General features: G+C 50.7%; 1 protein-coding gene across 9 annotated transcripts in view; it reads left to right on the top strand.

The window, feature by feature from the left end:
* The window catches only part of KIFC3 (kinesin family member C3), a 54,531-nt gene extending 28,803 nt beyond the window's left edge, over positions 1 to 25,728 (top strand). For all 9 annotated transcript variants that reach the window (XM_040329248.1, XM_040329247.1, XM_040329249.1 and 6 more), the window contains 15 exons: positions 2,039 to 2,146; positions 4,068 to 4,283; positions 4,399 to 4,572; positions 5,386 to 5,533; positions 6,497 to 6,627; positions 8,718 to 8,829; positions 9,173 to 9,354; positions 14,337 to 14,441; positions 16,075 to 16,205; positions 16,573 to 16,696; positions 18,027 to 18,156; positions 19,794 to 20,023; positions 22,002 to 22,136; positions 23,999 to 24,062; positions 25,510 to 25,728. In XM_040329248.1, coding sequence (XP_040185182.1) covers positions 2,039 to 2,146; positions 4,068 to 4,283; positions 4,399 to 4,572; positions 5,386 to 5,533; positions 6,497 to 6,627; positions 8,718 to 8,829; positions 9,173 to 9,354; positions 14,337 to 14,441; positions 16,075 to 16,205; positions 16,573 to 16,696; positions 18,027 to 18,156; positions 19,794 to 20,023; positions 22,002 to 22,136; positions 23,999 to 24,062; positions 25,510 to 25,535 — 2,016 coding nt within the window. In that variant the 3' untranslated portion in view covers positions 25,536 to 25,728. The remainder of the gene's footprint in view (positions 1 to 2,038; positions 2,147 to 4,067; positions 4,284 to 4,398; positions 4,573 to 5,385; positions 5,534 to 6,496; positions 6,628 to 8,717; positions 8,830 to 9,172; positions 9,355 to 14,336; positions 14,442 to 16,074; positions 16,206 to 16,572; positions 16,697 to 18,026; positions 18,157 to 19,793; positions 20,024 to 22,001; positions 22,137 to 23,998; positions 24,063 to 25,509) is intronic.
* Positions 25,729 to 25,786: the final 58 nt, after the last annotated feature.

The raw sequence follows: 25,786 nt of genomic DNA, 5'->3' as shown, positions 1-25,786 counted from the left end.
AACAATTTTCCTGGCAGTTGTGGCAGAAATTTTAGTTGGTCTACCTGACCGTGGTTTGGTTTCAACAGAACCCCTCATTTTCCAATTCTTGATTAGAGTTTGAACACTGCTGATTGGAATTCTTAATTCATTGGGTATCTTTTTATATCCCTTTCCCTTGTGTTATACAATTCAACTACCCTTTCCCGCAGATCCTTTGACAATTCTTTTGCTTTGGTTTTGCATGACTCAGAATCCAGACCTTTTATACACACACACTAATTGCAAGCAACCACATCAAAGGTGAGGATGGTTACCTTTAATAGCCTTTAATAGCCATTCAAACCCCTTTGTGTCAACTTGTACATGTTGTTATCAGGCCAAAACTTTTGATCAGGGTCATTTGGGTAGTTTATGTTGCCATTCTGATTTTAAAAGAGTAAACACAGTTGATTGATAATAAGTGGCTTCACCCAAGCACTAGCCATGAGTGAAAGAAATGTTTTTGTGTTATCATTCATAGTCTCTGAAAAATGGCCAAGAAATCATAAATTCTGCCAGGGTATGTAAACTTATGGGCACAACTGTATGTCAGCCCCCTTCACACCTGTAGATATGTCAGCCCCCCTCACACCTGTAGATATGTCAGCCCCCCTCACACCTGTAGATATGTCAGCCCCCCTCACACCTGTATATATGTCAGCCCCCCTCACACCTGTAGATATGTCAGCCCCCCTCACACCTGTATATATGTCAGCCCCCCTCACACCTGTATATATGTCAGCCCCCCTCACACCTGTATATATGTCAACCCCCCCCTCACACCTGTATATATGTCCGCACCCACATACAGAAATCTGTAAACACAAAGCTCTGGCCCCTCCCTGTATACAAACAGCCCCCCTCCCTTTCCTTCACAGCCCCTACTTGTAAAGGAGGTCTTGCTACCGAGTTACAGCTATTGTTTCCACAAAAATTACAGGTTGCTGAGACAGAGGAGCTGCAGCTGATCACACTATATTTAACAGTACAGGCAGCTCACACAAGGGGTGCACATGCACATAGTAGCCAGAGGTGGCAGTAAAGAGCTCGATGTCTGAGCTCAATGTATCATGTCACTTCTCTGATGGCCCCAGTGTCTCATGTCTCTGATGGCCCCCCGTGTGTACCCAGGTTAGAACTGCCCATGCCCAGTTTGCGGAAATCACAGAGAAAATCCAATCCTCCACGAGTGCGGGGGGTTGCTGATGTAAGGGGGGAGTGAATGCAAAAATGTAAGGGGGCACTGATATAAAGGTCCCCCCTCCTATATTAGTGACCCCCCCTTACCTTAGTGTATTTACTCTATGGAAGGTGGTCTCTGGTCACCAGAGTGCCCCCCACATCAGAGTTCCCCTTTACATCAGAGTCTGCAGGATTCCCCCTTACAATGCAAGGGGGAACTCAGTCTGCGGACCCTGATGTAAGTGGGAAAGAGAAAGCAATGGACTCTTATATAAAGGTGGTCTCTGGTCACCAGAGCCCCCCTCCACATCAGATTTCCCTCCTTAGATCATGATCTGCAGCGTTCCCCTTTACATAAGAGTTCCCTTTCACTGTAAGGGGGAATCCTGCAGACTCTGATGTAAGGGGAAACTCTGTGCTGGCTGGGTTATAGTAACCTGACCTTCATGTCAATGAAGACATTTTTTTTTCTTTTTTTTACTTTTGTTTAACTTAAACACATTGCTAATAGCACTAGCTACTGTATATGTTTATAGTTTAAATACTGACATTTGCATTGTTCGGCACTGAAAACTGTAATTTTAGGTACTTTTTTTGCACTGGCAGTAAAAGACGTGGTTCTGCCAGTAAATTTTATGATTTTTGTCAGTAAATTCTCGTGCGTGATTGTGTAGACAGGGCCCCAGTGCACTGTATTGCCCAGGGGCCTATAATGCTTTTAAGATGACACTGTGTGTACCCCAGTGTCTCGTGTCTCTGATGGCCCCCATGTTTACCCGTGTCTCTGATGGCCCCCATGTGTACCCCCATGCCTCATGTCACATGTCTCTTTCAGGGTGGGACAGATCTGGAAAAACATAGAGATCTTCTGGTGTCTGAGAATGGCCATCTGCGCCAAGAACTGCAGCTGCTCCGGAATCGTTTGGACAGTGCAAGTAATCAGGTAAAACAGCATCACTTGTGAGATCACCAGATCTGCACTAGTTCACCGGCATGATCCCAGATCAGCTGATATGCACCAAAAATCTCATTAGCCTATAAGGCACTTAGTGTGTGGATTGGCCAGTAGAGCAGTGGTCATCAACCCAGTCCTCAGGGCCCACTAACAGGCCAGGTTTGCAAGATAACTGAAATACATCACAGGTGATATAATTTACTGCTCAGTGATTGCAGTATTCTAGTCTGCATCTCCCCAAGGTAATACATAAAACCTGGCCTGTTAGTGGGCCCTGAGGACAGGGTTGATGACCACCGCAGTACGTGTGGATGGTCCAGTAGAGGGTGCTCTACGTGTGGATGGCCCAGTAGAGGGTGCTCTACCTGTGGATGATCCAGTAAAGGGTGCTCTACGTGTGGATGGTCCAGTAAAGGGTGCTCTACGTGTGGATGGTCCAGTAGAGGGTGCTCTACGTGTGGATGGTCCAGTAGAGGGTGCTCTACGTGTGGATGGTCCAGTAGAGGGTGCTCTACGTGTGGATGGCCCAGTAGAGGGTGCTCTACGTGTGGATGGCCCAGTAGAGGGTGCTCTACGTGTGGATGGCCCAGTAGAGGGTGCTCTACGTGTGGAGGGTGCTCTACGTGTGGATGGCCCAGTAGAGGGTGCTCTACATGTGGATGGTCTAGTGCAGTGGTTCTCAACCCGGTCCTCAAGTACCCCCAACAGGCCATGTTTGCAGGTGTTGCTTTATCTTGCACAGGTGGAATAAACAAGTGGGTGACTAAAGCGCTAGCCAACAGTGAAGATTAAAAGTGACCAGTGAAAAACAAAATGCTGCTCAAATCTAAAATGTGCTAACAACAAATAAAGGTCTGAATAAAGAATGATGAGCGCAAACTAAAAATCTAAAAGTGAATATAAAGACAGTCCATAGGGGACTGATAACAATCAATAAAGATATGCAGTGAATTCAAAATTAGTGAAATAACCCAAAACTGATAATAAATCCAAAAATAAAAGTCCAAATATATAAATCAAAGTTTGGATAAATCAATCTGGTGTGCCAGTGATAAACAAAACTTCTGCACTTCGGGCATCAATGTGGACAATCTTGATAGCTCTTTGCTTAGCTTGGGCTCACAGAGCGCTTACCTCCAGACACTAGGTCATGCGTATCAACGAAATCCTCCCAAAACTGGAACAGAATCCAAACAGTGGGTAACTCGTGTTGCACGGAATCTTCCCAGTGCTGAGATAGAGTCGAGGGGCGTTCTCTGTATCCAATACCAGTATCGGTCCAGGCGCAGCGAAGTCGACTCCACAGGATAGCCACAAGGTGTATCAGGAGCAAATGTAGAAATAAAAAGCTCTCATGGTGAAGTATGCAAGCACTTAAAATTTAATAAAGGTAAAAATGTGCTTACATTGAAAAAAACGAATAAAACGCCAAACAGCGGCACTTCCGGTGGACGGTCAGGGTGTCACGTCACTTCCGGTCACGTCTAACCTTATTTTTACCTTTATTAAATTTTAAGTGCTTGCATACTTCACCATGAGAGCTTTTTATTTCTACATTTGCTCCTGATACACCTTGTGGCTATCCTGTGGAGTCGACTTCGCTGCGCCTGGACCGATACTGGTCTTTATATTCACTTTTAGATTTTTAGTTTGCGCTCATCATTCTTTATTCAGATCTTGCACAGGTGCTTTTAAATCAGTCAATGGCTTGGTATTTCCGACAGCTATTTCATCTAAGAGAAATTCCCAAAACATGGCCTGTCGGGGGTACTTGAGGACAGGGTTGAGATAATAACCTCACTGGTGATCTCTGTGTGCAGAGAGGGGTGTATAGAGTTGGCGGACAGTCTGGTGGGTCCCCTGTGGTTTGGGAGATAATGACTGACTGGTTGTCTTTTCGGCATTGCAGGAAGTTGCAGCTCTGGAGGAACGTCTGCAGCGGATGGTGCAGGAAGAGAGCGAGCGCAAGGCGCTGATCTGCGCTCTGCAGAGAGAGGTCCAGCAGAAGGCGGAGCGATTGGCAGAGGTGGAGCTTCGAGTGAGGGACTCAGTACGTGAGAGGGTGGAGGAGGAGGAACGCCTGAATCGCAGGCTACGAGAATACCAGCAACAGCCTCAGATAAAGGTAGACAGACAGATTGGCGGCAAATTGTGGGAATGGAGAAGATTTCGATGAGGGGCCATGGTCCAGCATTCTTAATACAGCCGTGTCTCATATGTCCCCCCCTATGTCTCTGCAGTATGTGGTACAGACGGTGGAGGTGGAGTCGGGGAAGATGAAGGCTGCGCTCAGCCAGGCGGAGGAGCAGACGTTGTACCTCCAGGAGCAGCTGGACAGACATAACCGGACACTGCACGAGATGAAGAAACAACTACAACACGAACAGCAGGAGGCAGCCAAACTGCGAGCGCAGGTCAGCATCATGTGTTTAGTGAACAACATAACCAATCCCTGAGTATGCAGCACTGGCACCCTCCTAAACCCTGTACTGTGCAGATGCTTATGCTTCTCCTGTACTGACCTCTCTCCTGCAGGTGGCATTGTGTCCCCAGTACTGACGCACTATGTCCTGCAGATGGTGCTTTGGCCCCTGTACTGACACTCTTTGGTGACACTGTGTCCCCTGTACTAAAAATTTTCCCTGGAGGTGGTGTTGTGACCCGTACTGATGCTCTCTTTCCTGCAGGTGGCACTGTGTCCCCTGTACTGACTCTTTTTCCTGCAGGTGGCACTGTATCCCCTGTATTGGCACTCTTTCCTGCAGATGACACTGTATCCCCTCTACTCTCTTTTCGGAAAATATTGTTGTGCCCCCTATATTAAAACTTTCTCTCCTGCAAGAGACACTGTGTCCCATGTACTGACACTCTCCTGCGGGTGGTGCTGTGTCCTCTGTACTTACACTTTCCTGCATTTGGTGCTATTTCCCCAGTATTGACACCCCCCTACAGGTGGCGCTGTGTCCTCTAAATTTAAACACTGTTTCCTGCAGATGGTGATGGGTTACCTGTATTGATACTTTCTCTTCTGCAGGAGACACTGTGTCCCATGTACTGACACTCTCCTGCAGATGGTGCTGTATCCTCTGTACTTACTCTTTCCTGCATTTGGTGCCATGTCCCTAGTACTGACACTCCCCTACAGGTGGCGCTGTGTCCTCTAAATTTAAACACTGTTTCCTGCAGGTAGTGATGGGTTACCTGTATTGATGCTATCTCTTCTGCAGGTGGCGCTGTATACGGCAGAGTTGGAGCGGGTCCAGGCAGAGATGGTACAGGAGTTCCAGGTTCTCCAGGAGGAGAAGGCGCAGGCAGTGGCGGAGGCCTATGACCGAGCACAGGTGGAAATGAAAGCCGTACACCACAGCCTGGATGGTAAGTCTGTGCGTGGATGAGAGTGATTTGGGCTCTCTGGGTCACCTACATCCTGTTACAATTTTCAGTTACTGGATTATTTTGGGAAAATGTCTGGACTGCCCATCACAAACAACCAATCAGACATCTGCGGGTACAGCAGCCGGCATTGAATGTTGTGGACGCCTCACTCTGGGAATTCTAAACTGGTGTGGGATGGGAGCTTTTCCTACCTGCTGATCATCTGTCGAACTTGGAGCGCACATGACGTCCTCCGCTTAGAGACGGGGTGGGAGGATACTTTCCTGTTATCTGTTGTTGGAGACAATTTTCTTTGTAGCATATATGTGTGCTCCTCAGCTGTGGGCCCGCATGCTCCACCATTAGGTAGTGTTCACTGAAGCTGAATTGGCCTGGGCAGAGCAGAGTGCCAAATTATTTTGAATGCACTAGTTTGTCCAATTATAAGATGCTTCTAATCAGGTAGGGGAAAGGGAGGGTACAGCCCAGGGCTCAAGTCCTGCGGGAACGCGTGGGAACGGAGTTCCTGCACTTTTTTCACAGCAGGAACGCAGTTCCCTTTGCAGGACTAGAGCAGCCGAGCCGCCCGAGCCAATCCTTCACTAAGCGGCGATGCCCAGCTCGAGTCACTGTCAGGGGCAGGCGAACCTTAGTAATCCTTTGTTACTGGCCCATTTTCAATTTTCAAGCATTCCTATTGGTCCTTTGATGGGCTGCTCTGGTTATCTTAACCTATGGGTGGGAGGGGACCTAAATTCATATTTTACAGGAGAATAAAGATCTGAATCTAACTTTCAGTCTGGATAATCAATAATTTGGCTCATCAGCAGTGCAAATAACAGCCCATGTCCTTTCTTTACCCCTTTCCACAAAATGTGTCAGATTGGCTGTTCTACCACCGTATGTCTACCACCCCACCGGTGACTGACACTTATCCCCCTCCTCTTGTCTCCCAATTGTCAGGTGTGCGTAGGAATCTCCTTGTTCTACAGCCAGCCCTGCGCACTCTCACCCAGGACTACAACAGTCTGAAGAGACAAGTGCGGGACTTCCCTGGCCTGCTCAGCCAAGCCATGAAAGAGGCCCGAGATGAGGTAAGTAGCCAAGTCTGAAGTGGGGGAGAGGATGTTAAAGCTCCCGCATATAGAGACTGTAAATGACAATGCGTAGTTTAGTGTGTGGGGGGGGGGGTGTTGGAGGGCCCAGGTACAGGAGTGAGAGAGGGGGTGTAGGAGCTGCCAGGTACAAGGGGTAAGAGAGAGAGGGTGTAGGAGCTCCCAGGTACAGGGGTGAGAGAGAGGGGGTGTAGGAGCTCCCAGGTACAGGGGTGAGAGAGAGAGGGGGTGTAAGAGCTTCCAGGTACAGGGATGAGAGAGAGAGGGGGTGTAGGAGCTTCCAGGTACAGGAGTGAGAGAGGGGGTGTAAGAGCTTCCAGGTACATGGGTAAGAGAGAGAGGGGGTGTAGGAACTCCCAGGTACAAGGGGTGAGAGAGAGGGGGTGTAGGAGCTCCCAGGTACAGGTGTGAGAGAGAGGGGGTGTAAGAGCTTCCAGGTACAGGGGTGAGAGAGAGGGGGTGTAGGAACTCCCAGGTACAAGGGGTAAGAGAGAGAGGGGGTGTAGGAGCTCCCAGGTACAAGGGGGTAAGAGAGAGGGGGTGTAGGAGCTCCTAGGTACAGGGGTGAGAGAGGGGGTGTAGGAGCTCCCAGGTACAAGGGGGTAAGAGAGAGGGGGTGTAGGAGCTCCCAGGTACAAGGGGTAAGAGAGGGGGTGTAGGAGCTCCCAGGTACAAGGGGTAAGAGAGAGGGGTGTAGGAGCTCCAAGGTAAAGGGGTAAGAGAGGGGGTGTAGGAGCTCCAAGGTAAAGGGGTAAGAGAGGGGGTGTAGGAGCTCCCAGGTACAAGGGGTGAGAGAGAGGGGGTGTAGGAGCTCCCAGGTACAGGGGTGAGAGAGAGGGGGTGTAAAAGCTTCCAGGTACAGGGATGAGAGAGAGGGGGTGTAGGAGCTCCCAGGTACAGGGGTGAGAGAGAGAGGAGGTGTAGGAAATTCCAGGTACAAGGGGTAAGAGAGAGGGGGTGTAGGAGCTCCTAGGTACAGGGGTGAGAGAGGGGGTGTAGGAACTCCCAGGTACAGGGGTAGGAGATAGGGGGTGTAGGAACTCACAGGTACAGGGGTAGGAGAGAGGGGGTGTAGGAGCTCCCAGGTACAGGGGTAGGAGAGAGGGGGTGTAGGAACTCCCAGGTACAGGGGTAGGAGATAGGGGGTGTAGGAACTCACAGGTACAGGGGTAGGAGAGAGGGGGTGTAGGAACTCCCAGGTACAAGGGGTAAGCGAGAGGGGTGTAGGAGCTCCCAGGTACAAGGGGTGAGAGAGAGGGGTGTAGGAGCTCCCAGGTACAAGGGGTAAGAGAGGGGGTGTAGGAGCTTCCAGGTACAAGGGGTAAGAGAGAGGGGGTGTAGGAGCTTCCAGGTACAAGGGGTAAGAGAGAGGGGTGTAGGAGCTCCCAGGTACAAGGGGTAAGAGAGGGGGTGTAGGAGCTCCCAGGTACAAGGGGTAAGAGAGAGGGGTGTAGGAGCTCCCAGGTACAAGGGGTAAGCGAGAGGGGTGTAGGAGCTCCCAGGTACAAGGGGTAAGCGAGAGGGGTGTAGGAGCTCCCAGGTACAAGGGGTAAGCGAGAGGGGTGTAGGAGCTCCCAGGTACAAGGGGTAAGAGAGAGGGGTGTAGGAGCTCCCAGGTACACGGGGTAAGAGAGAGGGGGTGTAGGAGCTCCCAGGTACAAGTGGTAAGAGAGTGGGGGTGTAGGAGCTTCCAGGTACAGGGGTAAGAGAGAGGGGGTGTAGGAACTCCCAGGTACAGGGGTGAGAGAGAGGGGGTGTAGGAGCTCCCAGGTACAGGGGTGAGAGAGAGGGGGTGTAGGAGCTTCCAGGTACAAGGGGTAAGAGAGAGGGGGTGTAGGAGCTCCCAGGTACAGGGGTGAGAGAGAGGGGGTGTAGGAGCTCCCAGGTACAGGGGTGAGAGAGAGGGGGTGTAGGAGCTCCCAGGTACAGGGGTGAGAGAGAGGGGGTGTAGGAGCTTCCAGGTACAAGGGGTAAGAGAGAGGGGGTGTTAGAACTCCCAGGTACAAGAGTTGGGAAGGGTTGTTGGAGCTCCTGGGTAAAGTGTCTATATATGACAATGTGTTTTTCAGTTTTCCAAGGGCATAAAAAGCGTTCAGGATGCCAACAACGAACTCCTCTCCAAATACAGACGAGAACTTCACCTGCGCAAGGAGTGTCACAACCAGTTAGTGCGCCTGCGAGGTGAGAGAAATGCCATCTGTGTGTCGTCACTTTAAATTCATTATATTTAAAACTTTTATTTCTTTATTATGTTCAGAAATAAAAAGTAATAAAAATAATGTAAAAATACGAGCTTCGACTTATGAGTAGGTTTACCGAGTTATCCTTAGCTGGTCTGTTATAAAAAAAAAACTGCTTCCAGAGCTCAATATATTTAAAAATCTAATATTCACTCATGTGTTTGAGACAGGGGACAGACTTCTCCATAAATATTGTTCCCAATGTACTCTGTGGGGTGAACATGCTGTACATTTTCCCTCAACAACATATTTTGAATCTGTGGCTGTATAACCTCTTATTACAGGAAACATTCGAGTCCTCACTCGTGTTCGACCAATCACAGATGAAGATGGTACAGGCCCAGGTGCACAGAACGTGGTTACTTTTGACCCAGATGACGACGGGATCCTCCATGTGACACATAAAGGGAAATCTATGAGCTTTGAGATGGACAAAGTTTTTACACAGAGTGCCACCCAGGAGCAGGTGAGGGGAGAGCATGGGGAGACAGAGGAGGGGGAGGTGAGAGGAGAGCGTGGGGAGACACAGAGGAGGGGGAGGGGAGGTGAGTGTGTGGGGTGACACTGGGGAAGGGGAGGGGGGGTGAGAGGAGAGCGTGGGGAGACACAGAGGAGGGGGAGGGGAGGTGAGTGTGTGGGGTGACACTGGGGAAGGGGAGGGGGGGTGAGAGGAGAGCGTGGGGAGACACAGAGGAGGGGGAGGGGAGGTGAGTGTGTGGGGTGACACTGGGCAAGGGGAGGTGAGGTGAGAGGAGAGGAGAGCATGGGGAGACAGAGGAGGGGGAGGGGAGGTGAGTGTATGGGGTGACACTGGGGAAGGTGAGGTGAGAGGAGAGCGTGGGGTGACACTGGGGAAGAGAAGGTGAGAGAGAGGTCCAGGGTGAAACTGGAAAGGGTAGGGGGTAAAGTATGATGACACAAGGAGATGGAATCCAGGAGGAAACGGGAAAGAGAGAGGAAGTGAGAAGAGGGCACAGGGTAACACTGGGGAAGGGGAGATGAGGAGAGCATGGGTGACACTGGGAAAGGGGAGGTGAGGAGAGCACGGGTGACACTGGGGAAGGGGAGAAGAGGAGAGCATGGGTGACACTGGGGAAGGGGAGAAGAGGAGAGCATGGGTGACACTGGGGAAGGGGAGAAGAGGAGAGCATGGGTGACACTGGGGAAGGGGAGAAGAGGAGAGCATGGGTGACACTGGGGAAGGGGAGAAGAGGAGAGCACGGGTGACACTGGGGAAAAGGGAGAAGAGGAGAGCACGGGTGACACTGGGGAAGGGGAGAAGAGGAGAGCATGGGTGACACTGGGGAAGGGGAGAAGAGGAGAGCATGGGTGACACTGGGGAAGGGGAGAAGAGGAGAGCATGGGTGACACTGGGGAAGGGGAGAAGAGGAGAGCACGGGTGACACTGGGGAAAAGGGAGAAGAGGAGAGCACGGGTGACACTGGGGAAGGGGAGAAGAGGAGAGCATGGGTGACACTGGGGAAGGGGAGAAGAGGAGAGCATGGGTGACACTGGGGAAGGGGAGAAGAGGAGAGCACGGGTGACACTGGGGAAGGGGAGAAGAGGAGAGCACGGGTGACACTGGGAAAGGGGAGGTGAGAGAAGTCCAGGGTGAAACTGGAAAGGGGAGAGTGTGGTGACACTGGGAGAGGAGAGTGCTAGGTGATGCTCGGGAGGTGAGAGAAGATCATGGGGTAACACTGGGGAAGGGGGGATGAGGAGAGCACGGTGACACTGGGAAAAGGGAGGTGAGAGAAAGGTCCCGGGTGAAACTGGGAGACAAAGAGTCCGGGATGAAAATGGGAAAGGGGAGGTGAGAGGAGAGTGCTAGGTGATGCCGGGACGGTAAGAGGAGAGCATGGGGTGACACTGGGGAAGGGGAGGTCAGAGGGGAGAGAAGAGCGCATATAGTAACACTGGGGAAGGGGAGAAGAGGAGAGCACGGGTGACACTGGGGAAGGGGAGAAGAGGAGAGCACGGGTGACACTGGGGAAGGGGAGAAGAGGAGAGCACGGGTGACACTGGGGAAGGGGAGAAGAGGAGAGCTCGGATGACACTGGGGAAGGGGAGAAGAGGAGAGCACGGGTGACACTGGGGAAGGGGAGAAGAGGAGAGCTCGGGTGACACTGGGGAAGGGGAGAAGAGGAGAGCACGGGTGACACTGGGGAAGGGGAGAAGAGGAGATCACGGGATACACTGGGGAAGGGGAGAAGAGGAGAGCACGGGTGACACTGGGGAAGGGGAGAAGAGGAGAGCACGGGTGACACTGGGGAAGGGGAGAAGAGGAGAGCACGGGGGACACTGGGGAAGGGGAGAAGAGGAGAGCACGGGGGACACTGGGGAAGGGGAGAAGAGGAGAGCACGGGGGACACTGGGGAAGGGGAGAAGAGGAGAGCATGGGTGACACTGGGGAAGGGGAGAAGAGGAGAGCATGGGTGACACTGGGGAAGGGGAGAAGAGGAGAGCATGGGTGACACTGGGGAAGGGGAGAAGAGGAGAGCATGGGTGACACTGGGGAAGGGGAGAAGAGGAGAGCACGGGTGACACTGGGGAAAAGGGAGAAGAGGAGAGCACGGGTGACACTGGGGAAGGGGAGAAGAGGAGAGCATGGGTGACACTGGGGAAGGGGAGAAGAGGAGAGCATGGGTGACACTGGGGAAGGGGAGAAGAGGAGAGCACGGGTGACACTGGGGAAGGGGAGAAGAGGAGAGCACGGGTGACACTGGGAAAGGGGAGGTGAGAGAAGTCCAGGGTGAAACTGGAAAGGGGAGAGTGTGGTGACACTGGGAGAGGAGAGTGCTAGGTGATGCTCGGGAGGTGAGAGAAGATCATGGGGTAACACTGGGGAAGGGGGGATGAGGAGAGCACGGTGACACTGGGAAAAGGGAGGTGAGAGAAAGGTCCCGGGTGAAACTGGGAGACAAAGAGTCCGGGATGAAAATGGGAAAGGGGAGGTGAGAGGAGAGTGCTAGGTGATGCCGGGACGGTAAGAGGAGAGCATGGGGTGACACTGGGGAAGGGGAGGTCAGAGGGGAGAGAAGAGCGCATATAGTAACACTGGGGAAGGGGAGAAGAGGAGAGCACGGGTGACACTGGGGAAGGGGAGAAGAGGAGAGCACGGGTGACACTGGGGAAGGGGAGAAGAGGAGAGCACGGGTGACACTGGGGAAGGGGAGAAGAGGAGAGCTCGGATGACACTGGGGAAGGGGAGAAGAGGAGAGCACGGGTGACACTGGGGAAGGCGAGAAGAGGAGAGCACGGGTGACACTGGGGAAGGGGAGAAGAGGAGAGCTCGGGTGACACTGGGGAAGGGGAGAAGAGGAGAGCACGGGTGACACTGGGGAAGGGGAGAAGAGGAGATCACGGGATACACTGGGGAAGGGGAGAAGAGGAGAGCACGGGTGACACTGGGGAAGGGGAGAAGAGGAGAGCACGGGTGACACTGGGGAAGGGGAGAAGAGGAGAGCACGGGGGACACTGGGGAAGGGGAGAAGAGGAGAGCACGGGGGACACTGGGGAAGGGGAGAAGAGGAGAGCACGGGGGACACTGGGGAAGGGGAGAAGAGGAGAGCTCGGATGACACTGGGGAAGGGGAGAAGAGGAGAGCATGGGTGACTCTGGGAAAGGGGAGAAGAGGAGAGCACGGGGGACACTGGGGAAGGGGAGAAGAGGAGAGCACGGGTGACACTGGGGAAGGGGAGAAGAGGAGAGCACGGGTGACACTGGGAAAGGCGAGAAGAGGAGAGCACGGGTGACACTGGGGAAGGGGAGAAGAGGAGAGCTCGGATGACACTGGGGAAGGGGAGAAGAGGAGAGCACGGGTGACACTGGGGAAGGGGAGAAGAGGAGATCACGGGATACACTGGGGAAGGGGAGAAGAGGAGAGCACGGGTGACACTGGGGAAGGGGAGAAGAGGAGAGCACGGGTGACACTGGGGAAGGGGAGAAGAGGAGAGCACGGGGGACACTGGGGAAGGGGAGAAGAGGAGAGCACGGGGGACACTGGGGAAGGGGAGAAGAGGAGAGCACGGGGGACACTGGGAAAGGGGAGAAGAGGAGAGCTCGGATGACACTGGGGAAGGGGAGAAGAGGAGAGCACGGGTGACTCTGGGAAAGGGGAGAAGAGGAGAGCACGGGGGACACTGGGGAAGGGGAGAAGAGGAGAGCATGGTTGACACTGGGGAAGGGGAGAAGAGGAGAGCACGGGTGACACTGGGAAAGGCGAGAAGAGGAGAGCACGGGTGACACTGGGGAAGGGGAGAAGAGGAGAGCTCGGATGACACTGGGGAAGGGGAGAAGAGGAGAGCACGGGTGACACTGGGGAAGGGGAGAAGAGGAGATCACGGGATACACTGGGGAAGGGGAGAAGAGGAGAGCACGGGTGACACTGGGGAAGGGGAGAAGAGGAGAGCACGGGTGACGCTGGGGAAGGGGAGAAGAGGAGAGCACGGGGGACACTGGGGAAGGGGAGAAGAGGAGAGCACGGGGGACACTGGGGAAGGGGAGAAGAGGAGAGCACGGGGGACACTGGGAAAGGGGAGAAGAGGAGAGCTCGGATGACACTGGGGAAGGGGAGAAGAGGAGAGCACGGGTGACTCTGGGAAAGGGGAGAAGAGGAGAGCACGGGGGACACTGGGGAAGGGGAGAAGAGGAGAGCATGGTTGACACTGGGGAAGGGGAGAAGAGGAGAGCACGGGGGACACTGGGGAAGGGGAGAAGAGGAGAGCACGGGGGACACTGGGGAAGGGGAGAAGAGGAGAGCTCGGATGACACTGGGGAAGGGGAGAAGAGGAGAGCACGGGTGACTCTGGGAAAGGGGAGAAGAGGAGAGCACGGGGGACACTGGGGAAGGGGAGAAGAGGAGAGCATGGTTGACACTGGGAAAGAGGAGGTGAGAGAAGAGCATATAGTGACACTGAGGAAAGGGAGATGAGAGGAGAGCGTAAAGTGACAGCGGGGAAAGGGAGACAAAAATCCAGAGTGAATCTGAAAAGGGGAGAGTGGGGTGACACTGGGGAAGGGGAGGTGGAAGAAGAGCGTGGCCTGACACTGGAGGGGAGGGGAGGTGAGAAGATAAGCGTGGAGTGACACTGGAGAAGGGAAGGTGAGAAGAGGAGCGCGGAGTGACACTGGGGAAGGGAAGATGAGAAGAGGAGCGCGGAGTGACACTGGGGAAGGGGAGGTGAGAAGAGGAGCGTGGAGTGACACTGGAGCCAGACTGCAGAAGTGGAGGTGAGAAGAGAGTGAAGAGTGTCAGCATCATGGGAGAGGTGATTGGCGTGGGCGGAGCGATGACCGAGGCAGTTCTGTATATTGTACACTATTGGAATGGCGAGGGCGTAGTGACGGCTGGGGCTGTGCTGTGTGTGTATATATGAATGGGCAAGGAGTGACGGCTGAGGTGGTACTATCTTCTAATATATAATACTGGACCTTTTCTCTTGTCAGGTTTTCACAGAAGTGTCTCCACTCATCACATCCTGCTTGGACGGTTACAGCGTCTGTATTTTGGCATACGGTCAGACGGGTTCTGGTAAAACTTACAGCATGGAGGTGAGTATCCGGAGAGGCTGTGTGTGAAGGGATTGTAGTCGATGGTCAGAGAGGGTCTGTGTGGGGGGCAGGGCCTCTGCGACAGGACAGGCAAACCAAGCAATTGCTTGGGCCCCCGAGCTGGCCTGCTGGGTCCCCCCCTTGCAACTCGCTTGCTGCATGGGAGAAGGAAGGAGGATGAGGGACGAGGAAGAACTAAGAAGTCAGTAGCGACCGAACCCCCTGCCTCTGAACGTGAAATGTACCCCCAACTTCTCAACTTGAAAAGACTCTCAGCAACACACCGGCCCCCCCGCTTCTCAACTTGAAAACAAATGTCGTTGTCCATTTTGCTTGGGGCCCCCAAATTCCTTCAAATGGCCCTGGTGTGGGGGGATTGCAGGGGGAAGTTGAAGAAGCTGTGCAGGGGTTGTAGAGAAAGGTCAGGGGAGCTGGGGAGGGTGTGTGTGGAGTAATTTTAGGAAAGTTAGATGAGGATGTGTGTAGGGTGGTTGGGAAAATTGCGTGTGTGGGGGGATTGTAGAGGAAAGGTAGGGGAGGTCACATGCGTTTGGGGACTGTAGAGGAAGGCTGGAAGGGTCATGTGTGGGGAGGATTGTAGAGGAAGGGTGGGGGAGCTATATGTGGGGGGGGGATTGTAGAGGAAGGTCAGAGAGGTGCGAGTGGGGGGGATTATAGAAGGAGGATAAGGGAGGTGCGGGAGGGGGGATTGTAGAGGAAGGTTGGGGGAGCTATATGTGGGGGGGGATTGTAGAGGAGGATCAGAGAGGTGCAAGTGGTGGGGATTATAGAAGGAGGATAAGGGAGGTGTGGGAGGGGGGATTGTAGAGGAAGGTTGGGGGAGTTGTATGTGGGGGGGGGGGACTGTAGAGGAGGATCAGAGAGGTGCGAGTGGGGGGGATTATAGAAGGAGGATAAGGGAGGTGTGGGAGGGGGGATTGTAGAGGAAGGTTGGGGGAGCTATATGTGGGGGGGGGATTGTAGAGGAGGATCAGAGAGGTGTGAGTGGGGGGGGATTATAGAAGGAGGATAAGGGAGGTGCGGGAGGGGGGATTGTAGAGTAAGGTTGGGGAAGCTATATGTGGGGGGTGATTGTAGAGGAAGGTCAGAGAGGTGCGAGTGGGGGGGATTATAGAAGGAGGATAAGGGAGGTGCGGGAGGGGGGATTGTAGAGGAAGGTTGGGGGAGCTATATGTAGGGGGGGGGGGATTGTAGAGGAGGATCAGAGAGGTGCGAGTGGGGGGGATTATAGAGGGAGGATGAGGGAGGGGGATTGTAGAGGAAGGTTGGGGGAGCTATATGCGGGGGGGGATTGTAGAGGAGGATCAGAGAGGTGCTAGTGGGGGGATTGTAGAGAAAGGTCAGATGAGTGTGGAAGGGTTTGTAGAGGAAGGTAAGATAGCTTCTTAGGTAGGAATGGGGGTATGGTAGAGGAAGGTCAGATGGGTGCAAGTGGGGGATTTGTAGAGGAAGTGGGGGGGATCTTGAAGGAAGGTTATATAGATGCGAGGGGGGGGGGGTTAGTGGAAGGTCAGAGGGGTACAAATGGGGGGGATTGTAGAGGGAGGCCAGGTAGGTGGGAATGATGGAATTGTAAAGGAAGAGTGGCTTATATACGTTTTTGGTCCTCCAGGGTCCTCACGCTAATCCAGGAATAAACCAGCGAGCGCTGCGCCTTCTCCTCTCTGAGGTCAGCAAGCGATCCGATTCCTGGGAGCACCATCTAAGCGTCAGCATGGTTGAGATCTACAACGAGTCACTGCGGTAAGAGCGGATACCAGAGGATGATGGGGGTTGGTGTTTTGTGTAGTGATCACAGTTTAATGGATTAGATAGCTGTCCGGGTAAAGAAAAAAAAAGATGATGGGTGTAGTAGTTTCTAGACCACGTCCCAGTTGGATAAAGCCATAGTTTGGAGTAACATGGGAGTCTGCGGTGGCAGTGGGGAGGTCCAGATGTAACCTGGAACATAATAGCAGTCATGGTCTGCAGTGGGGTGGGATGACAGAAGCCATAGCTTAAAGGGAGGCATGATGGCAGCCATGACCTGGAGTGGAGGATCAGAGCCTTAACCTGGGGCAGGGGGATGATGTTAATCTCTAAATAATCTAAGCTCCTCTTTCTGGTACAGGGACCTGCTGGGTGCCGACAGTAACGCCTCTTTAGATATAAAGATATCTCCAGGCAGTACTGGTGAGCTCTATGTTCCGGGTCTGACGCAGCAGAGTGTCCACAGCATACAGGACATTAATAAGGTGAGCAGCAAGCTTATTGCATAAAATCAGCTCAGTGAATTATTTGTTGAGGTATCGTCAGGGGCGGACTGACCATTCGGGCACTGCCCGAGGGCCCCATGCCACTAGGGGGCCCCATCAGGGTTGCCAGCCTCAGTAAAACCAGGGACAGTATGTCAAAATCTGTGTTTTCTTTTTTTAAATCCCAAGATTATAGCTGCCCTGCCACTCCAGTACCTTTTCAGTGTATGTATGTATATTCTGAGTGTATGTATACTGTGTATGTATATTCTGGGGCAGATCCACGAAAGAATTACGCCGGCGTATCTCTTGATACGCTGCGTAATTTCAAATTTTGCACGTCGTATCTTTGTTTTTTATCTTCAAAACAAGATACGACGGCATCTCGGCTAGATCCGACAGGCGTACGTCTTAGTACGCCGTCGGATCTAAGCTGCAATTTTTCGGCGGCCGCTAGGTGGCATTTCCGTCGAAATCCGCGTTGAGTATGCAAATTAACTAGTTACGGCGATCCACGAACGTAAGTCCGGCCGGCGCTTTTTTTTTACGTCGTTTGCGTTCGGCTTTTTCCGGCGTATAGTTAAAGCTGCTATTCTGAGGCGTACTCAATGTTAAGTATGGCCGTCGTTCCCGCCTCGCATTTTGAATTTTTTACGTCGTTTGCGTAAGTAGTTCGCGAATCGGGATTTGCGTAGAATGACGTCACCGTCCTAACCATTGGCTTGTTCCGGTTTAATTTCGAGCATGCGCACTGGGATACCCCCACGGACGGCGCATGCGCAGTTAAAAAGAAACGTTGTTTGCGTCGGGTCACAACGTATTTACATAAAACATGCCCCCATCACAGAGATTTGAATGGCGCGCCATTACGCCGCCAAAGATACACTACGCCGCCGTAACTTACGGCGTGAATTCTTTGAGGATTCGAAAAAAAAAAATTAAGTTGCGGCGGCGTAGTGTATCTTCGATACGCTGCGCCCGGCGTATTAATGCGCCGAGGTACGTGAATCTACCCCTCTGTGTGTATACTGTGTGGCCCCATAATCTATTGCCTGGGGGCCCCATAATCTCCCATTGTCCGGGGGCCCCATGAGTTGTCAGTCAGTCCGCCCCTGGGTATCATCACCACACAAGCCCTAGAAGCCCCATGCAGGGGGGGGGATCCTTGCCTCACAACCCCAAGAGACCCCTCTAGAGCCATATGGAGCATCTTCACCTTACGAGCCCCAGAGGCCCATATAGAGCCCCATGGGGTATTTTCATCTCACAACCCCCAGACTGATCTCCCAGTGCTCAGATTACTTACTCCTTTTTCCTGTTGTCACTGCAGATCTTGGAATTTGGACACAAACAACGAGCCACAGAACAAACCAATCTAAACACACACAGCTCCCGCTCCCACGCTCTCCTTATTCTTACTGCCAGGGGTCGGGAAACCAGCACTGGCATCTGTACAACAGGTAGGTCAAATGCTAAAGGCTTATTGATGGCAGCTTTAATAAATGAATCCAGTGGATGGCACTCTAGGTAGGTCTGGCGGGGTTTCCTTTTTTTATCCGCAGCAGAGCCCGATGGATGAAACTCTAGGTGGGTCTGAAGGGGAGTCATCTCATATAGGCAGAGCCTGGTAGATGGCCCGCTAAGTTGGTCTTGAGGGAAGTCTTCTCATAAAATCAGAACCCGGTAGATTGAGTTCTAGGTGGATCTAGAGGGGAGTCCTCTTCTATACGCAGAGCATGCCAGGTGGCACTGTAGATGGATTTGGCGTCGAGTCCTCTTCTATACGCAGAGCCTGGTGGAATGAGGTTGGCCTGGCAGCGAGTCCTCTTTTACGCAAAAGTCCAGTAAATGGCACTCAGTGTTGGTCTGATGGGGTTTCCTCTCTTACCCATAGAGCCCGCTAAAAAAAAAGCTTTAGGTTAGTCTGACAGGGAGCCCCCTCTTATATGCAGAGCCCAGTACATGGAACTCTATGCAAATATTCCTCTCCTATATGAAGAGCTCAGTAGATGGCAAGTTGGGTGCAGAGCCCTTTCTTATATGCAGAGCCCAGTACATGGCACTTTAGGCGAGTCTGGAAGGTATTTATCTCCTATATGCACGGCCCAGTATATGGCACTGTAGGTGGGTCTGGCAGGTAGTCATTTCTTATATGCAGAACCAGGTGGATGGCACTGTAGGTGGGTCTGGTGTGGAGTCCTCTTCCGTAAGCATAGTCTGGTAGAATGCGCTCTGGGTTGGTCTGGGGGGTAATCCTCTTTTATACACAAGAGCCCAAGAGATGACAGTCTAGGTTGGTCTGGCAGGGATTCCCTCTTATATGCAGAACCTGGTAACTTGTGCACTAGGTGGGTCTGGCGGGTAAGTCCACTGTGACGGTAGTAGAGAATATCCCCGTCAAGCATTCCCTTCTTCCCATAAAAGACCATACATGAGCCAAAGCTTAATGCTGGAACAAGACACACTTTAATGGCAGCATGCTGCTAGTTATATACAGTTTACAAGCTAATCATCAATCAAAGAACAATGAAATCTCCACCCCCTTTCCACACACTGGGGGCTCCCATACAGATTATAGGTAGACACTTTGGAGCCGACCCTGACAAGGCACATTTCTTTAGATAATGACATCAGTGAAGTTAATTACTACAACAAAGCAATCAGAATAATTAACATGAGACAATTATCTAATCATTTAGCCTGACGATACAATACACATCTCTTAAGGGTAAACACAGGTCTTCTTCACACACACAATAGATCAATTACCCTTTAGAATAGAGAGCTGGCTGGGGGTGGGACATTAACATTTCAACAGTCTGTTATGCAGAGGAATGAGTAATTCGTGTCCCCATGAAATCACCTTCTACACATAACACACAGACATTAAAATAGCAGGGAGAGAATTAAACTGAAGCATATAGGCAATTGCATAAAAGTCCTTCACATCCACCCATACACAAAGCAGGGTATATGGCACTGTATATGGGTCTGGTGGGGGTGTCCTCACATAATGCCAAATCCCGGTATATGATGGTGCTTAGTATGGGCCACATGCAGTGCTGTGAGATGATGAGTCTTGATCCTCCTTCTCCAGGGAAGCTCTATCTGGTGGATCTGGCAGGATCAGAGAGGGTATCGCGTTCAGGTGCCGCTGGGGATCGTCTTCGGGAGGCTCAATGCATCAACCGCTCTTTGTCTGCGCTTGGTGACGTATTCTCAGCGTTGCGCTCCAATCAGGCCCACATTCCGTATCGGAACTCCAAGCTCACCTACCTACTGCAGGAGCCACTCAGCCGAGATGGCAAGGCTCTTCTCCTCTTACAAGTAAGTCAAAAATGCTAGAGCACTCTTTGCTCTCTATCCCAACTTGGCATTAGTGGCAGCATAGCATATTTACAGGTGGAACTCTGCTTAAAGTGAATGTAAACCTGATTCATGAAATTCGACCTGGGCACATCTATCTCTAGGGTTTTCTTATTTCTCTCCAAAGCACTAAGTCCTGTGTGTTTCTGCTGCTCCGTTCTTCTGTTATCAGCATGATAACTTCTGACAAGTGCTCCGTCAAAGAGATAAAACCAGCCTAAAATTTGTGTTGTGGGGGGTTGCTATAAACAGATTAGCAGAGAGCTTGTCTTGTCACAGCACAGTTCTGTACATTCCTTCCTTGGCCTATGTGGGGTGGGGGTGTGTGCCTTTCCTCCAATCAGCTGTATGCCAAGAATCCACTCACAGTGCTGAACAGGAAGAGAAAAATCTCTAATACAATGTGCACTTTCTAAAGAATATAGCAAGTTGAAGACAGAAAATATACATATTAAATGTATGTAGGGAGATTTGTTTAATCCCTGTGTATTCAAAAAGGGGGGGGGGGGATATATTGCGCTAAGGAAATAAATAGTGGAACATTAATGAAATTAATGAGTAAATAATTGATATGGTATTAAATTAATAAAAAGCTGCAAACCTAAAAAAACATGTGATATGCATGTAACAAAATGGAAAAAAACAGGAAAAATAGGTTGCTCTACAAAACACACAACCTGATTGTAATGTGTATGTGAATCAAAAAACGTGAAATAAGGTTGATTCAGTACATACATAAATTATGATTTCCTTAAGTGAAAACCTGATATCAAATACTATGTAAATATAAAAAGTTCAAACATCAATTAAATGAAGATAAGGAGAAAATGTCCAATTTCAAATGGTAATCAGAAAAGTGAACAACCACCGATTCAGATAAAGTTGATAGAAACGGAACCCAAATCCTCAAGGGTACACCAGCAAGAAAGGTAAGTAATTGCTCTTGCCAGATTGAATGGACCCCCTGTTAGATGGTGAATTGCTACGCCTTTTTGACCCCGATTCGATGAGAAATCCCTGGGGCTGCAGGCTGTGCCGATCTAAAACAATCCCCACCGAGCTCACATTGATAATCCTCTCTCCTCAATGACCCGCTCCAGGTCTCAGCATCCCATAGAATCCACAGAGGGAAAAAAAAGGAACCAGAGGCTCGAGATCGTGAAATACCATATGTACTCGGGTTTATTAAAAAATTGTGTAGCATATACACGAAAAAAGCAGTTTAAAATTGCCGGCACAATAAAAACGTACACCCGTGCTTCCGGGGTCACGTTAACGTGGTGACGTCAGTGCATGGCTCCGCCCTGACATGTTTCGTCATAGGTGACGTTATCAAAGGGCATTATGTATTATGTGTATTATCTGAGGCTGTTCACTTCTGGGTATATGTGAGGGTTTACGTTCACTTTAAAAAGGAAGGTGAAGTCCAGCCAAAGCTCTTTTGGCTGTACTTCTCCTATGGATCACATGAGTGCAATTCGTTTTGCACTCCTGTGACCCGTTTTCAGCAGAGAGCGGACTGAAGTCTGCTCTCCGCTGACGTCACCAAGTTCAGTCCAGGCACCATGTCACACACACACACACATATATACATACACACATACAGTGTGTGTGTGTGTATATATATATATATATATATATATATATATATATATATATATATATATACACACACACACACACACACACACACACACACACACACACTTTAACCTGAATTTATACCCTATACAAGGACTTTTCAAAACCAGCATTTTTTTTTGTGTTCTATTGTCTTATTCTTCAGCCCTGATGAAGGGGGATTTCTGCCCCCGAAATGCATTTGGTTTCTCTATCACATACAATAAAAAAAACTTACTGGACTTTGATCAGACATTTGGCACTCTCATTCTTCATAACAAAACAATAATTTGCCCCCTCTATCCTCTGTTCTACTCAGGTGTCCCCAGCTGAAAGGAATGTTAGCGAGTCCCTCTGCTCCCTTCGCTTTGGAGACCGAGTCCGAGCCGTGGAACTAGGAGCACCCAGCAGGAAGATTGAACAACCACCATCGTCCAGCACAGAGACATCAGAGGTACGTAAGGTGGCATATGGGTGATGGAACATAATGGGCTTCCAGAAACCTAGGCTCCCTAAAATGAGCTACCTGCACCATGTTTTATCAGAAACTATGCAGACTTTACATCAGGGTTTGACAAATTTGCTTGGAATCTAGGAGCCAGCTAAAAAAGTTAGGAGCCAGAAAACGCACCCCGTCCCGACAAGCGCAAACGCATACGTGAGTAGCGCCCGCATATGTAAATGGTATTCAAACCACAAGTGAGGTATCGCCGCGATCGTTAGAGCGAGAGCAATAATTCTAGCTCTAGACCTCCTCTGTGACTCAAAACATGCAACCTGTAGATTTTTTTTAAACGTCGCCTATGGAGATTTTAAAGGGTAAAAGTTTGTCGCCATTCCACGAGCGGACGCAATTTTGAAGCGTGACATGTTCGGTATCAATTTACTCGGCGTAACATTATCTTTCACAATAAAAAAAAAATTGGGATAACTTTACTGTTTTTTTTTTTTTTTTTATTAAAAAATAAGACGTGTATTTTTTCCCAAAAAAGTGCGCTTGTAAGACCGCTGGCAAAAACGGCGTGACAGAAAGTATTGCAACGATCACCATTTTATTCTCTAGGGTGTTAGAATAAAAAAATATATAATGTTTGGGGGTTCTAATTAGAGGGAAGGAGATGGCAGTGAAAAATAGTGAAAGATTACACATTAGAAAGCCGTTTAACTTGTAATGCCAACGGCCACCACCAGATGGCCCCAGCTCACAGAAGGTCACAACTCACAGAAGGAAGAGCTTGGGACTTCACAAGGCCGCGGCCTCAATTACCGGCCGCCGCGGGCCCGCCGTGCGCACGGAGACACAGATCCTGTGCCTCTGTGCGCCCCCGCCGCGCGATCAATTACCGGCCGGCGCGGGCACCAGGTCACAATTTCTTGTTGCAATTGCGACCTGGCGCCCGGATTTTGTCGACCCCTGCTTTACATACTAAACTGACTAGAAGGTAAAAAAAAAACTCCATCAAAACTAGAACAACGCAACCAGAAATATCTCAGATATGTTAACGTGGTGTATAGTTGACAGCCCGGGCAGCAGTCTAGCCCCCCAGGACCTGATGTCCCCTACAAGGAATGGAGCAGGGGAGTTTTGATTGGCAGCCTCTACTGCTTTTAACATGTGGACGCGCCACTGGAATGTTATCAGCACTAGTAAGTAATTTAAAAGGTAATAGTATCAGCGCTAAATGGAAAAAAGTGGCTGCTGTCCCCCGTTTCAAGTGTCCTATTAGGACATTAGTGGTAAGAGTGCATGTGTGTTAGGGGTATTGGCGCTGCCCAATGGGCTGTCAGATCGTCGGTACTTGGCACTGAACAAGTAAAGTGACGATTAATGTTTTGCGTGCTGTGTATATGTGTGCAGCCAAGGGACCGCACACATATACACGGCACGCAAGACATTAGGCGTCATTCTACTTGTTCAGTGCCAAGTACTGACGATCTGATAGCCCATTAGGCAGCGCCAATACCCCTAACACACCTTCACTATAGTGGTAATGATGGGCAAGCACATAGTATTCAATATTTAACCTTGTAGATGGTACCCAGCAGCATTGGGGCCTCCTATCGGCTTGTAATAATGTCCACATTGGACAGGAAAACCCCCTCAGAGCAGACCAGATAAAATTAACACAGAGCAACAAAGTATACAATATATATATATACACACACACACACACACACACACACACCATGACCAGGGCTACTACTTATACCACTATATACCAAATCCTGAGATACATGAGAACCTTCACAGACATACTGAAAGAATGAAAAGTCCCAATGATGCATCTATAATGACTCATTTGTGTTTCTTCAAAGAGTGACACCCCCTCACCGCGCGGAATCAGGAACACATCTGTGCGAAGAAAAGCTCCCAGCTCAGGTATGTGTGCATACTTCGTTAAAGTGAAACTCCTGCTAGGCAGGGTGGAAATTGGTCAGAGGCTCTGGGCCAGATTCACATAGATCCGCTGATCTATGTGATTTAAGATCCGCTGCCGCAAGTTTGAGAGGCTAGTGGGTAATTCACAAACCACTTACCTCCAAACTTGCGGCGGCGGATCGTAAAACCCCCGGCGGAATTCAAATTCCGCGGCTAGGGGGAGTGTACTATTTAAATCAGGCGCGTCCCCGCGCTGATTTAAATGAGCATGTGCCGTCCGTGAAATTTCCCGGCGTGCATTGCTACCACTGACGTCGCTAGGACGTCAGTGGTTTTGGCGTGAGCGTAACTTGCGGCGCGCGGGTTTCTGAATCCGCGTACGCAAACGACGTAAAAGAAAAAAAAAATCGACGCGGGAACGACGGCTATACTTAATATTGGCTGCGCCTCATAGAAGCAGGGGTAAGTATACGCCGGGAAAACCGCTACGGAAACGTCGTAACAACACTGCGTCGGGTCCGCGTACGTTCGTGAATTGGCGTATCTCGCTGATTTACATATTTCTCAGTGTAAATCAGCGAGAACGCCCCCCGCGGCCATTTTTAAAATGCAGTTAAGATCCGACGGTGTAACACAGTTACACCTGTCGGATCTTAGGCATATCTATGCGTAACCTGATTCTATGAATCAGGCGCATAGATACGACCAGTGTAAGTCAGAGATACACCATTGTATCTCTCTCTGAATCTGGCCCTCTGTGTTTGTCATCTATGTTTCCTTGGAGAACACAAAGGAAGTTAAATCTCCAGCAGATCGCAACAAAAATAAAAGTGTTGGGTTTTGTTCAGCTTAGACATGGCACTGCTCAGCACCACGATAGAGCTTGGCCCAGTCCGACCCCGGCTTAGCACCACAACACAGCTCTACCCATTCCCTCCCCTGCTCCTGAGCGCCACGACCTAGCTCTACCCATTCCCTCCCCTGCTGCTGAGCACCACAACCTAGCTCTACCCATTCCCTCCCCTGCTCCTGAGCGCCACGACCTAGCTCTACCCATTCCCTCCCCTGCTCCTGAGCGCCACGACCTAGCTCTACCCATTCCCTCCCCTGCTCCTGAGCGCCACGACCTAGCTCTACCCATTCCCTCCCCTGCTCCTGAGCGCCACGACCTAGCTCTACCCAGTCCCTCCCCTGCGGAGCGCCATAACGCAACATAGTGCAGTGCCTCTTCAGCCAACAAAAGGTGAACGCAGCGTGCAGTAACCCAGGGCATCTGGTCAGGCTGATGCTAGTTAGAGAACATCAAATTTCTGATTGATTGCCGAGTTTGTTGATCCGCCGTGTTTTGTACCCCCCCTCCCCCCCCAGTGTAGATCTGTACTCTCCCCCCACCCAGTGTAGATCCAGAACATAAAATGGTCAATACTTCTCTTTTATTTATTTTTAGTGCGCCACCGAATTGGACCACCGTAAGGGCCACGTCGAAGCTTAGAACAATCCTGAACTGAAGCCAGTATGGAGAAAAGGGGCGGAACTCCAGATTGAGCGGATGCCAGATGCACCTTGAGTTACAACTACATGAACTGATAATGCTGCCCATTTATATTTCTACTTTAATATATTTATAGAGAATTAACACTTTATTACAGAGTATTTTATACCTAAATTGGCTGCTGGTGTTTTGTTCAGTGAGGTCACATGATGCGTGGCTGACATCAGTAATC

This window comes from Rana temporaria, chromosome 11, assembly GCF_905171775.1.
Source record: "Rana temporaria chromosome 11, aRanTem1.1, whole genome shotgun sequence".
NCBI lineage: Eukaryota > Metazoa > Chordata > Amphibia > Anura > Ranidae > Rana > Rana temporaria.
Note: the sequence above shows the minus strand (reverse complement) of the source record. Positions and strands in the feature narration are given on the sequence as shown.